Raw genomic sequence first — 13,795 nt, 5'->3', positions numbered from 1 at the left:
TACCTTGCCCACGGAATGAGGTACCACAGCCACAGTCCCACGGCCGGGGTGCTGGTACTCACAACAGAGCGAGCCACTGCTGTGAGCAAACACTGATGCTCAATACGTGTAAGAGACCGGTGCTAAGGCCAGGGCAGCTTCATCACACGGAACTCTGGGTCTGTCAAACAAACTGGATTTTTCTTCTTTAAACTTTACTCACTATTTTGTAGTGCCACACCATTTTCGGTAACAGCAATACCTTTTTTTTGTTGCTGCTTTTAACGCTCTGCCTTTATCCTCCACCCCACCTCCAGCTAAGCTAAGCACAGTTCTGCCACGCTTTAATTCCAAGCGTATCAATCTTCCTGTGACTTCCATAAATATTTTAACAAACAAAATGGTAGATGCCAATTTAAAGTTGTGAGTTTATTGCATATGTAACAAAAATGAACATGACCTCCTGGGTCCAGCCTACTATACAATCACTGTTTATTCCAGCTGGTTCCATAACCACATTAAATAGAACTAGTATTTCTTTAAATACTTTGATTTAGACATAAAATGAAACATTAGTGTACAACTTTCACAAAATAAATCTGCAATAAAAACAGTGGGAAGAATAACAAGGATAGCAGCAATACTTAAACATGACATTACAAAATAATAAATTAAAAAAATACATTATAAAGTGGTTGAGGAACAAAAAAAAAAATAACAAATTAAAAACAGATCCATACTGTGTTTCTGGGAACTTGCTGTGCCACACGGCCCTGAACCTGGGCACCAGCTCCAGAGGGCCCGGTGGCTGGATCACTAATTTACAAAATCTGTTGGATTTCATAACCACCTCGACTTGAACTAAGTACATACTGCTGAGCAAACGCTGATTTCACCATCTGGAGCTTCGAGCAGCCTTTTTGAAGCAGGGTCTCGTCTAACATAATGCCCAAGTTAATGCTAACATTCATAAAACAGTCTCGTTTCTTCCCGATTTAAAACACGAGCAAAGTGGTGGTTTTCCTACATCCCTGAGCATATAGTATAGGCTGATGAGCAGTATCAGGGCAAGCACTGAAGGTCTGTGCCAATGGACCAGCTTTTAGCTTCGCCTTTAGGACAGGAACAAAAGACACACTGTACCTTGTACTTCCTTCAGGTCAGATCCAAGAGTGTCCATGTACAAGGTGAAACGCGTAGAGACAAAATGAACACCAGACTTGATGTTATTCTTTGGGCAAGTTTGAGAAGTTCAACAACCAGTTCAAGTGCTGGCAGACCGAGTGGGAATGAACATACAGATTCAGACAGCTGAGGTTTTTCGAACAGCTCCCGAGACCTCCACGAGTCAGTGGCTCCAGTCAAGCAAACTCCTGTTTGCATTTCACCCTTCCCTAGCCTTGAACCCAGCCACAGGAAGAATAAGCCATCGCTTAAAACCCGTTCCGCCTCGCTTCTTTATTTTCTCTCTATCTACCCAACCAGCTTTAAGGCCTGCCTCAAATGCATGTACAGAACAATACAAAAGAACGTCTTCGTCGTCACTAAGTGGCACAAAATTGCAAAGACAACACGATGGGAGAGGTGGTGAAGCTGGTTAAGAAAGGACTGAAATAATAAAAAAGGACAGTGCCCTATTCTCATTACTGTCAGCATGGAGGAGGTACCTTGACAAGGGCTTTTAAATACAGCAAAAAACAGACGGACTTTTCAAAACCACAATCCTTGCCTATTCTTATTTTGTGCATTCAATAAAACACTGACCTAGCAAAGACATCAGGAACTACTGTATGTCAACTGTGTCATTGACATAAAGCTACTCGACCTATAGATCTCCAAATCAAGGGCCTTACCTTCACCTCGCTTGGTTTTTACTGAGCTGGTTGTGCTGCAAGTACAGCTTGCGTGATAGGATTTTTGTTGGTGGTGGGCTTTAGTATCTGCATTTTTTAAACTCTTTTTAGTGAAAAATCCACATGAGACTGCATGCAAAGCTTTTGGGCAATAATCCATTTTGCATTTTTCCTATCTGACTGGTTTATTGCACATTCAAACGTACTGAAAGGATTAAATACACTCTATGAACAGGTATGACTTCACAGCCACTCTGAAAATCCAGGGCTGCGGGGATTCTGCTACTCAGCCCAAGACCGTACAGACGCTCGTCTGCTGAGAGCTGCATTTCCTCTCTCTCCTGCAAAAGTCACAGTTTCATTTACGTCCCAACAACCAGTACTGTAGAAACTGGTCCCCAAGTGCCAAAAGATTCCTACAGAACATGGGTCTAAATACACCTCTCCTGTACAGTCTTGCAGGATGAGCATCTTTAGCCACCCTGTGCGAATCTCACAATATGGTGCAATTTTACACCTCCAATGCAATCCTTACTCCCAACAACAAATCACAAGAAACATGGTCAATGGAAAAAAGAAAACCACAAGCAAAACAGAGAAAGATGCCAGGGTTTTGACAAGTGTCTACTTTCTGTCCTATCACAGTTTAAAGCTATTATCAAATTCAATTAAAAAAAGACAAAATAGAAGTATTCCAGTAGACATCTTCTAAGGACGATCTCTTACCCACAGCTGAATTTCAATGCACTATTCCATAAACATAACATCTGTTAAATGTTTCAGTAATGAATCTCTCTAAAAACCAGGCTTGCCAAAGACAAAAAAAAATCCTATACAAGCAAGTCTGCTTTACTTAAGTTTAGACATGTTTGATAGATAACTGGGTCTTTCTGAAGCCATGTTATTTGTTAAAATACTATCTCATCTTGGTGTGCAAACTGGAAAAAATGTTAGTGATTCAGGTACTTGATTTGCTTTTGTTTCCCCTGGGAAGTTGTTTTAGCAATGTGTTAGAGAACAAACCTTTTAATATTAGTTTCAGATATTTGAAAAAATAGCCTTACATGGCTCCCTGGAGAAATTTTCATCCCTACAGAACTGAAGTCATAAATTCTTCCAATAGCTTTCCGTAACATTTAAAATGTACTCACTATATAGTTACCCTTTTACCTCAACCTCCAAATAAACCTTTCCCAAGGCCAAAAAATTCGGAACAGAAGTCTGCTCTGTTAACTTAGCTTTTAGCAATTTCCATGTGAGTCTTAGAATTTGAAGTCACACAAACACGTCTTGGGTACAACAGTGGCACAGAAATCACAGCTTTGGGATTGAATAGATTTTTATCCTCTGTCTCCTCCTTAACAAGGCTTCTCTGCAAGGTACTTACATCTGAACAAACTATGGAAAGTAATTCTGCAGGAGAAAATAATTGTTTTCATGTGCAAAACAATTAGATTTCAGCCAGGACAACCACAAAGAAATCATACAATACCATTTAAGCTGTCCCAGATTCCTTCACTTTTCTCAAGGTGAGCCACAGCTTCCACTGGGAGCTTCCTGCTAAGGCAGAACTTGGATTTCTTTACCTTTCAGTTAAGTGTTCGTATGGAGGTATCTTCTGCTAGAAGTTTACTTTTTAAACAGGTGTTGAAAATGTGCAATGCAAATTCTAGTGCCAGTCAGACGCTCTGCACCCGCTGGACTCTACAAGGGCTCAAGCTTGATTTAAGACAAACTAACCAGGTACACCTACCAGTTGCAAGTCCTCAGCAAATTAAGCTCATTCTTAATTACACTTTGATTCTCCTATTAAAAAAACCCCACAGGTCACCGACCCTATCACAATATGTGTTACAAATCTAGCAGAATATCCTGTGTAACCAAAGCCAAATGCTGAACTTGGCTGCGTTTTGTTTTATGGGGGATGGAAGAAGAGGGAAGGGGTTATTGTAACAAAGGGGAGAAAATTGAGTTGGAAGCCACCAACAAGAGCCCCTACCCCCACCCTCATCCACCAGCGGCGGAAGGGAAACAGCCCCATCTCTAAGTTGTCTAGAGTTCCGATGCTTCAGACAGCTTAGCAGGAAGTTCACAGCAAGCTTCTTCTAGCTTTTGATTTGGTGGTCCATGAGCTAGCATCTGTTTCCTTTGGTTGCTTTTTCACTCCACAGCAAACCCACATGTCTCTTCCACAGCTGTCAACAGCTTCTCATAAAGCTTCTCGTATGACTCATAAGGCGGAATGTCAATCCGGTTAAAGCTAGAGGTGAAATAACAACACATTGCAGCATGTGAATCCAAAATATTTATTGGGAAAAAATTCTAGATCAGCGACATATAGATAAAATTTGTAAAAATCAAAGAAAGCCTCAGCCACTTCAGTGGCCGAAGGACACAAGATAAAAACCAACTGTATTTCTGCAGCAGGAATGCATGACTTAATAGGGCAGCGTTTAGGAGGAGGAGGTGGCAGGTGGCAGATGCAGAGGACTTGCAAATAAAGCAAGACCTCAGGCAGGCCTGCTCCCTGCTCTGCCTGCAGACAATCTGTGCCGCTGCCGAAATGATTTCCCGTCTCTGACAGAGTGAGCCTTCTGTACAAGAGCTCAGTTCTGTGCCTATACTATACCAATAGCATGCTTTTCCTACATTTTACATCTGAAAATTGTAATCCTGCACGAGGTCTCATTGCAGTGAGTGATTTTTTGGTGAATATTTTTGCTGAACACATAGAAATAAACTTACAACATCTCGCTATCCAGAATAATCAACTCTGGGGTAAATGAAAACCACAGGTAGTATAGAAGACAAATCAAGCTATAAGAAGAGAAGTTGATTATTTTGCGGGCTGCAGAGAACTGGTATTTTCAAGCTAGCAGAGCGCACTTGGGAGTCATCTCTGCTCATCAGATGGTTAATCCATACCCAGGACAAACAGAGATGACTCTCCTTTAAACCAAGACAAAAGGAAAGCAAGCAGTGGCATGCAGAATGTTTTCATCTTACCAAGTGTGGGCTTTTGGAAGGTTGTCTGTGTTTGCATCTATTAAATGGATGGTAAACAGTCTGGGTCCTGCAGCGCCTGTAGAACCTTACAGACAGACATTCTAGTTAATGCACTTCAACTAAACATCATTCACGCACGCAAATTTTGCTACTTATAAAAAGGCAGGAGAGCAAATCACAGTTGCAGCTGCAAACAAGTTTGTCATAGGCGAGATCTGTAGATCAGATGTGCAGCTGATGAAGGGATGGCAGAAGCGACAGGACTATTCATGACAATTAATTTGCAGACCAGTTATTTTGGAAAGCTGCTAAATTCTACATTAACGAAGTTGCACCTTTAAAAATGAAAAGGCTTAAGTACAAGGAGCTTTTCCTTGTAAAACAGAACTAGGTATTTTAATTTTGAACATCAGTTTACTGTCAGCCAACAGGTAGAATGTTGAGAATCACAACAGTCTAGGACACTGCCACCTTTTCCCATGACAAAACCTGCGATTTTCAGGAACTTTTTTTGAAGTCTAATGGTTTGTGGCCAAACGACGAAGGGACTACAATTCTCATGTGAAAAAGTTGTTCGGTCAGCTCTATAATAGTGTGGTGTGGTTGCACGCTATGATTTTAACATCAGTCCACAGCTTTGTAGGAGACCGATAAGCTAATATTGACACCAGTCCAAGCGCTCATGATGACAGATTTACCAGCTATCACTATCAGCAATGGCTAAAGTGTTCGCCATCAGCAGAGCTGCTGACAAATGTAAAACGGCTCTTGGGATCTAAAGTTTGTAAGTGCTTGAGTTATCCAGTAATACGCTGATATTTTACAAGGGGCTAGTAAATACCACACGATTTTTATCTCTTTCTCCCACCACCGGTTAACTCGGCCTCCACATCAGTCACCTTGTAAAGCCTTGAAACCTTGAAGCGGGACACGTGTCGAACCCGTCACAAACTGCAGCAGCCTTGCCCTTCTTTCTTCATCAAATGTTTCCACCGCTTGCCAGAACCACTTCACAATATTGCTATCTGCCATGCAGTGCTTTAGACGCGTGTTTGACTTCCAGTCATTCAGGTCTATCTTATCCAGGCCTCCTATGATTAGCTATTAAAGGATTAGAACATGCTTTAACATTCAGAGTCATTTCAGGTTTGCAGCTATAAAAACACACATCCGACACGAAGCCTGGCATTCCTCATCCACTGGAAGCACCTTTTTGGTGCAAGGTAACGCTTCAGAACAGTTTTGAACTGGCAGTAAATCTCTCTAGTGTAATGGCAAGGAAACGGAGGTCAAGGGGTCCACTTCCCAGAACGAGAATTTGCACAGGGAACTAGAAGCCCATTCAAGACCTGCTTTGTTAAATCTATGCGATCTGGAGAGTACAGCATATCTTTATAAGTACAGCATATCTTCTTCCTGGAAGAAGGCAGGGCACCTACTGCGCCCCACACCACTGATCTGATGCAGGTTTGTCCTAGAGGTGCCAGTACCAACTGCGACAGAATCCTGCTCGGTTTATGGCAACATCCTGGTTTTTTTGTTGTTCCACAACAAACTACAGAAACTTTTCATCTGTTTTCTGATGTCGCTTGTGAGGGGCTCTGATACAGACTGCACATATTACTTCAATTCTCTCCCACATTACACCAGGTTGCAAAATACTATAAATGGAAGTCACTGCTGGCCATGAACCTAACTGCCTCCCCTGGCAGTGACAAATAAACGGCTTAGAGAAAACTATCCCCCAAAACAAAATGTGTGTCATATTCTAAATATCCCATAATATTCCACATTGATGATCACATTTCCGAGAGCTACCGTTTAGCAGCTGCCTTTCCATGCCAAGACAGCACCCACTTACACTTGTTTACATTACTAGGACAGTTGTGACTGTTCTGACGCAGACAGTATTGAAATATTTAATGGATTTTTAATCTGCCTTTTCAAGCAGCTAGTAAATGGAATGCAATAACTTCATGGGATTAATCAGTATGCACGAACGACTAGCACAAAGCTAGTGCTTCCAATACCACAAATGGTTGATATTCCACAGGTTGCCTCGTTTTTTTTAAAAAAGGCAAAAACAGAGGAAAAATTGCTGTAACAGGAATTATTTTAAGAGGCAGCATTCCGCACCTCAGGATTAAATGAGAGGACAAATTAACTTCTTTACTATATGTCCTACATTTCTATTTTAGTCCCTGTAAGCCATGCCTTATGTGCATGTAAAACCAGCCATGCATGAAAAGTTATGAGGAAAACAAATTCTGGGGTAGATAACACATTAGGTCTTGCCAAGAATTCCTCAAACTTGCAGTACTCTCTCCCTGCTCAGACCACCTGCTTTCAGCATTAGTCCTTAGTTAGACAACACGGTGTATTTGTCTTTCTCTCTTTAAGTAGCCCTCTCAAGAATGTCCAGAAAAAAACGAAAAGGGTTTTTTAAACAAATACATAGCTTTCTGGTATATAAACAGCAATAAGTTTTGTGTGTTTATTTGTCGTCTGCTTGCGGGGTTTTGTTTTTAAAACTGGTGCTTGATTGTGGATCGAACAAATTACAAATCAATATTCTATGTGGATAAAATACATACCTCAAGTTCCTTCTGGTCAAAAGGCTTAAGGAGATGTTGAGGAATAAGTTCATTAAAACCCTTCTGCAGAGCCAGGAACTGTGCCTCTATTCCTCTCATAAAACGCCAGTTTACATACAACCTGTGGGGGGTAAAGACAGTCAAGGATGATGAGCTAGATAGGACTGGGCTGTTTGTAGCAGAGCTGGAAAACTCTCGTTTTACAGAGGAACTTGCTTTAATACACACATTTTGTATTATGAAAGAATTAATTATTGCACCATCAACAGAAGAAAGAACGTATAATTCACAGCTTCATCTTCACGCATCTTATTTTGTTGTTGTATGAAAACACTCATGTAATTTATAAATCAGGTATTTCCTCCTCAAATACTTATTTCATTAGTTTCACTATATTAAGAAAAATCATCTTTCCACTACATTTGCAGGATATATTTTTGTTCTGCAGTACCTGACATATTCTTTCTTGTTCTCTTCTGTCACTGGAATATTCCTGCCATTTGGTTTGAGCTCGTGCTGTAAAATCCGCCCAAAAGCATTGTGTTCCACACAAAATGTATGGTCCAGAACTGGGGTGATATCGTTCTCTCTGGCAATGGAAAAGACAGAGGGGTAAACAGAGTATTTCTGATATTTTGGTAACTCTCAGTGGTGATTCTGACAGTTTATTTGAACACTTTGTCCTCAGGATACACCTGGTAACTAGCCATCCGCATTTCACACCTCAAGAGGAACACTGCCACAGCCACCCATTTCCATACACTTAATGCATGTTGAAGAGCCTGGTCAGATGTAGGTCATCCGTCTAATTCTAGTAGTACTCAGGGTAATGAATAAAACTCTATATACACAAAGCCACACATACATATATGTATACATACACACAACACTAATCTGGTCCATACCAGTGTGAAGCACTTCAACAACATCAGTAACTTAAAATAAAAAATTCAAAACAGCATTTAGGAAAAGAAATTGAGATAATGCAAATGCTGAAGAGTCCCAAAGCTACACTAAACGTTGTATTTTCTCCTGAACTGCAAGCATACAGAAATCCAAATTACTTCCATTTATTTCCATTTTAACCAAAGTCGGTTTTCTTTTGAACAAGGCTGTACTTCCCCTCAGAACTCTGTCCTGAGTTTGGATTTTGATGCTGTGATATTCTACTGTATTCATGCAACATTTAATGTTTTAGTATTTACTTTGCTGCAAGGAGAGCTAACACAGAGTGTGCAATGAGAACTTTTCCTCAAGTACCTTGAGCTTTCTGACATAGAAAGAGTAGTTTAGTAATTTTGTAGATCTCCACTGAGACAAGATTTTTGCATTTTCAGTAAAGCATTATCTTGCTATTGCCACTCTATCCCACCTTCCCTACAGTGAGACAATTGATAAATACAGTACTTACAAGATCCAGACTAAACTTTTGTGTAATTCTGGGTCAACAGATTCCAGATCGGAGAGCTGAATGGGCTTCCCCAGAAGCTGTTTGTAAAATGGAACCGTGAACCCCCCATTGATATAGTGTCCATGGAACACAGCCAAACCCATTATCCGACCCACAAAATGGAAATAAGACAAATGGTCCTGCAGGGAGAGAGGAGAGAAAAATCAGGCAGCAGCAGAGACTGACATCTTGTGGTTCTGTCTGCGCCATCAGCCCGGCGACCCACGCAAGCCACCGGCAACCCTCTGGGCAAGAGGAGCCACCATTTTTCCTCATAAGGCAACCAACATCACAAGCATTTAATGATTAAATGCCTCAAACAAGTCTCTGTGCATTACCCGATTAACCAATTGGATACAAGTTCTCTAGCCCTCTCAAAGGGCAAAACTTGGAAGAAAAAAATCCCCACAAAACCTCCAGAATCCAAGAAGATACGACGATTCCAAACACATTAGTTTCTTCTTTAACCATCAAAATCTTTTTGCTCTTCAGGAAGCAAGCCACGTGCTTATTTCCTTCATGTCTTTCATGTTGCTTATAAACTGACTTTTGAATACTGAGGCCTAAATCCTACAGCTGAGATTCTGCCAATCCATCTTCCCCACCTTACGGAGCAAATGTCAGGAAATGTCAGGCCAGGAAAAACTCGCTTGTACTAATACAGAATTGCTGCTCCTTTCAGCGTCTGCATCAATACAAATCCTCCAGTAAGGGAAAAAAAAAAAAGCAAGCAAAGCAGCTTGTTAAGAAAGGGCAAGGCAGGCACATAAACCCCTACTGCCAGGGGTGAACCCTGCTTAGAATGCAGCGCTGTCTGCACAACCGCCTGCGTTCACAATGAAGATGAATTTCACCTCCATCCACCTTCTAAAAATCACCGTGCATCTCAAAGAAAACAGATATTTATCAAAGGACACCTCTTCCATCAAGGTTTTAATTTCTGAACAAAACCCTTCTGCTTCACACTATATCAATATAAGATTCGTTAACACATTCTTATTCTGTTTTACCTTTCAGTTTATGCTCTTGTCATGGAAAAACAACTATAACAAAAAACCGCAGGGGACAGCTGTTGAAGTAGGTATGTTGCTCGCCCAGAAGTTCATACTTACAGGATTGATAGAAGAGTCTGGATTGATTTGCAGCATGTAAATATTATCTGTAGAATACTGGAAGAGTCCATAATAAGGATTCAGCATTTCATGGCACAGTAAATACAACCATTCTCTGCCCAACGGGGAAAAAAAAAAAAAAAAAAAAGTATTTTAGAAGGGTACAACTTCCACTTAAGTTTCAGACAACACAATTAATGTGAATCATCAGTTATGAAATGCTCATTTCAAACTCAGATCACCTTGTACTGCCTTCCATTTGCAAACCAAAAAGGTATGCTTAAAAACCCACAGTGTCTTACTCCACTCACAGGCAGACTGGTTTTAGTATGGAAGTACTGAAGGGACTAAAGTCAATTAGAGAAGCCTATAGCAGGCTGTTAAGACAACACCATCAACAAATTGAGTTTGAACAAGACCCGCTTCCAAAAAAATCCTGACTTTGTACAGAGTTCAGGTATATGGAAACTAAGAGATCGGCTCCTCTGCAACCTGTACAGTATGAAGAAATGGTCAAAAAATCTATTGTTTAAAGACCTCCAGTGACTGAGCTGATTTTAGAAAAGTTGTTTTTCTGCAAATGCTTGATAACTACAGAATCTCTGCTGCCAGAAGGGGCAGAGAGACCAAACACATTAAAATAGGAGGGGTCAGGTAAATTCTCTCACCTCAGTAACATACCAGGTTGGAATGGAACTAAAGCTATTTATGACCTCCCAACTCACCACGACAAATGCCCCTTTATTCTTAAATTTGGACACCCATCCCAGTCCAAAATATTCTGAGAGAACTATCAAATGTAATGCTTAGATGTGGAGCCATGGTGATCTGAAAGAGCCTGTTGCAACAAATGGGCAATTAGGAAAGCCATCAGGGCAACAGGATGTCAACACTCAAGGTTGCCTCGGGTAAGGCAGCTCAGAATGTTCCAACTTTTTCCCTTTGTCCAGCGATGGGTTACTGAAAGACATCTAAGTGGGTGATGCAGCCTTTGTGGATTTGAGAAATCGCTCAGTGAATTTACACAATGCATTTGAGCCACTGCAAAGATGAGCATTTTGGTGATGCTACAATCAACTTCAGATCTGATTAAACCCACAGGGAATTACTACTATTTTTAAAAGGGAGGCAAGTCCTCTCTAAAAGTTTAGCCTTTAGTTTACAATTAGTTCATCTCCAACTCCTGCTCCAACAGATCAGAGGACTCTCCTGAATGTGGCTGAGGCATAACAAAAAGGAACCCCTATCGTCTCACGATCTATTCACTGGAAATCAGAGAGGTGCATTTAACAAATCCTTTGCTGTGATTTGGATTTTACTTCAGAGTCTATATGCTTCTTGAAAGACCTCACAGTTTGAGCTGATCACACTTTCACTTATGAAACTGGAGCCTGTTGCTGAGATCAGCACTTTCTCCAGTAAGATCAATAGCCTATCCTAAACAAGCCTTTTACACTCACTGGGTAATGGTGATGAAAACAGAGTACCTATGGAGAAGAGGGGAAACAGAAACGCGTCAATCTGGTATTAATTCCAGTAATGTTCCCAAATACAAAGCATACCAAGTCATTTAGCATGAGCCTTTAACACCAGGAGGGCTGTGGGACAACTGTTAAATCACATGGTTCCACTTTCCCATCTACCATGATATGAAGACCGAAGTTACAAGCACTGCCTATAAACGAATAACTTACGCATACCACTAACAGGTAATTTGAAAGGGAGTGATATCAGCCACGGGTCACTTTAAGGACAATTTAACAGTTAAAAAGTGTCAGACAAACCCCCAAATCTCACCTTGCTACTCCTCCATAATCCAGGCCTTCTTCTCCTCGAAATTTCACCATAAGCCTCTTTTTCAAGTCCTTTGGTCTCATCTTCATTATCTGACGGTAGGATTCCTATATGTGTATTTTTACAATTAGGTATTTTATTTCCTTCCTATAATTAAGTCTACTAAGATGCACTACTGTAATACACAGATTGCTGCTCAACTACCGAAAATATTATTCTGTTAAAAGTGCTAATCTGAAGCAAACTGGTGGGTGGTATTCACTACCTCCCTCTTGAAGCAAACTTGCTATAAGCAAAGATTAGTTTTACTCAACTCGAGTGACAAAAGCTGCTATTAGTAGTAAAAAAAGTCAAATACCTCAAATATTTCCTCTCTGGACACTTCAATGCGACAGTGACCAGCCTGAGGTTGCTGAAGAGAGAGCTCGTGTCTAAGAACTTTCAACTTTTGTACCAAGTCTCTTTCATATCTCTGTGCAGGCAACTCCTCACCGTCTTCTAGTGATCCCTCATTTGGAGCTGGCAGAGGCTGCTGGCTCGGCTCTTTTAGCTGGCATTGATGGCTTTGAAAGCAAAGTAAAATATTTATTCTAGAAGCATAACAATAAGGAATATCTAAAAGAATGATGGAAGAACTGATTAAGCTTCTCTAAGAGGAACCTGGAGTGAAATGTGTATTCAGCTGGGTAACTTCCATAGCATCATTACCCTACATTCAAGGATGTAAGAAATACAGATATTTACAATAAGGAGTTTCAGCACTTTTCAGCTCAGTTTTCATATGGCAATACATTCTGGAAGGCTGTGGAGCACGATCACTGAATGCTGACTGAGCAGTAATTAAAAAGTTTGTTTGGTATTACTCCCATATGGAGTCAACTTTCAAGAGTTTAACATGAAAAGAGACATCTAATGGAACAAACTACAGCTTTATAAATGCAACTATCTAACAACCACAATGAATTTTACTCCAGCTCCATGCAAGATAAGGCTGGGGATTCTTGACACAGTAAAAATACCGTATCTATATTTATCAAAAGAGAAAGAGGTACCTGTCCCAAATAGTTGCAACTTCATACATTCAACTGTCAGTATCCATCAGTACTTTATTTGGGTTGTGGAGCAATTATTTTTTAGGTACAGGGATTCCTCAGCTGGCTTCAAGCACAGACAACTCAGATCCAGGAAAAAGTCTGATCTTAGGCACAACGAGCACCACCAGGCTGCTTCCAGGGTCAGTACTGTAACAGTTTGGCTGCCTTTGCGTGATGCAGGGCTGCAGCTTATTAAATGCTGCTAAACCTGAACTGGCTGTGCACAGCAGCAAATGAGCAGACTCTAGCTGGCTTTATATTCCTGTTTTCTGGAGCTCAAGGAAGCATGAAGCCTGTTCAGGTCTCCCATAGCTAGCACAGAGCTACAACTGTTAATCCAGGCAGGCAGGAGCCAACTGTTGTGGAACTGCCAGGCAGCCCCTCTACCAGCAATTCCAGAACTGCGTGTTCACTCCAGCACAGCTTAGGGCAATTTTGTCAAACCAGCTTAAAGAGACTAGTGTTGTGCAGAAATAAGCCAGCCCTCCCTTAAACCTGAGGACTGCAAAGCATAGCAAAAACATTTTTGAAGAGTCCCTGCAAAAAGCTTAGATAAACCCAGCACTGAGAACCAATGCTCGGACCCTGACTAGCACACTGGTTGCATCTGTTCCCCAGTATCGTTATCATGCAGTTTTTCAGCCCCTCATGACTCCTAGACTGTAGTTAAAATAAAAATAAAAGGTCTAAGAATCCAAACGACACAAATTATTTATCAGGCAGGGTTCTTACTTCATGATGTGATGTAGTCGTGGATCTGTGAATTGTGTGGTTCTGTTGTTATGATCTACAAAATATATCCTTCCTGAAACTGTACTTCTAACTTCCCAACCTGGAGGCAAAGGTCCTAGTTCATCACAATTCACACTGTTAAGGTCTCTAAGGAGAAAAACAAACAAAATGTTAAAGCACT

General features: G+C 40.9%; 1 protein-coding gene across 4 annotated transcripts in view; it reads right to left on the bottom strand.

Annotated features, from left to right (window-relative positions):
* Positions 1–393: 393 nt before the first annotated feature.
* Positions 394–13,795, bottom strand: part of SMURF1 (SMAD specific E3 ubiquitin protein ligase 1) — a 47,507-nt gene continuing 34,105 nt past the window's right edge. For 2 of the 4 annotated variants that reach the window (XM_037384168.1, XM_037384170.1), the window contains exons 9-18: positions 13,615–13,761; positions 12,147–12,351; positions 11,792–11,895; positions 9,995–10,109; positions 8,844–9,022; positions 7,884–8,021; positions 7,433–7,553; positions 5,738–5,939; positions 4,839–4,923; positions 394–4,092 (exon numbers count right to left, since the gene is read on the bottom strand). In XM_037384168.1, the coding sequence (XP_037240065.1) occupies positions 3,993–4,092; positions 4,839–4,923; positions 5,738–5,939; positions 7,433–7,553; positions 7,884–8,021; positions 8,844–9,022; positions 9,995–10,109; positions 11,792–11,895; positions 12,147–12,351; positions 13,615–13,761 (1,396 nt within the window). In that variant the 3' untranslated portion in view covers positions 394–3,992. The remainder of the gene's footprint in view (positions 4,093–4,838; positions 4,924–5,737; positions 5,940–7,432; positions 7,554–7,883; positions 8,022–8,843; positions 9,023–9,994; positions 10,110–11,791; positions 11,896–12,146; positions 12,352–13,614; positions 13,762–13,795) is intronic. The other 2 variants (XM_037384169.1, XM_037384171.1) reach the window with 1 other exon arrangement.

This window comes from Falco rusticolus, chromosome 4 (genome assembly GCF_015220075.1).
Source record: "Falco rusticolus isolate bFalRus1 chromosome 4, bFalRus1.pri, whole genome shotgun sequence".
Classification (NCBI taxonomy): domain Eukaryota; kingdom Metazoa; phylum Chordata; class Aves; order Falconiformes; family Falconidae; genus Falco; species Falco rusticolus.
Note: the sequence above shows the minus strand (reverse complement) of the source record. Positions and strands in the feature narration are given on the sequence as shown.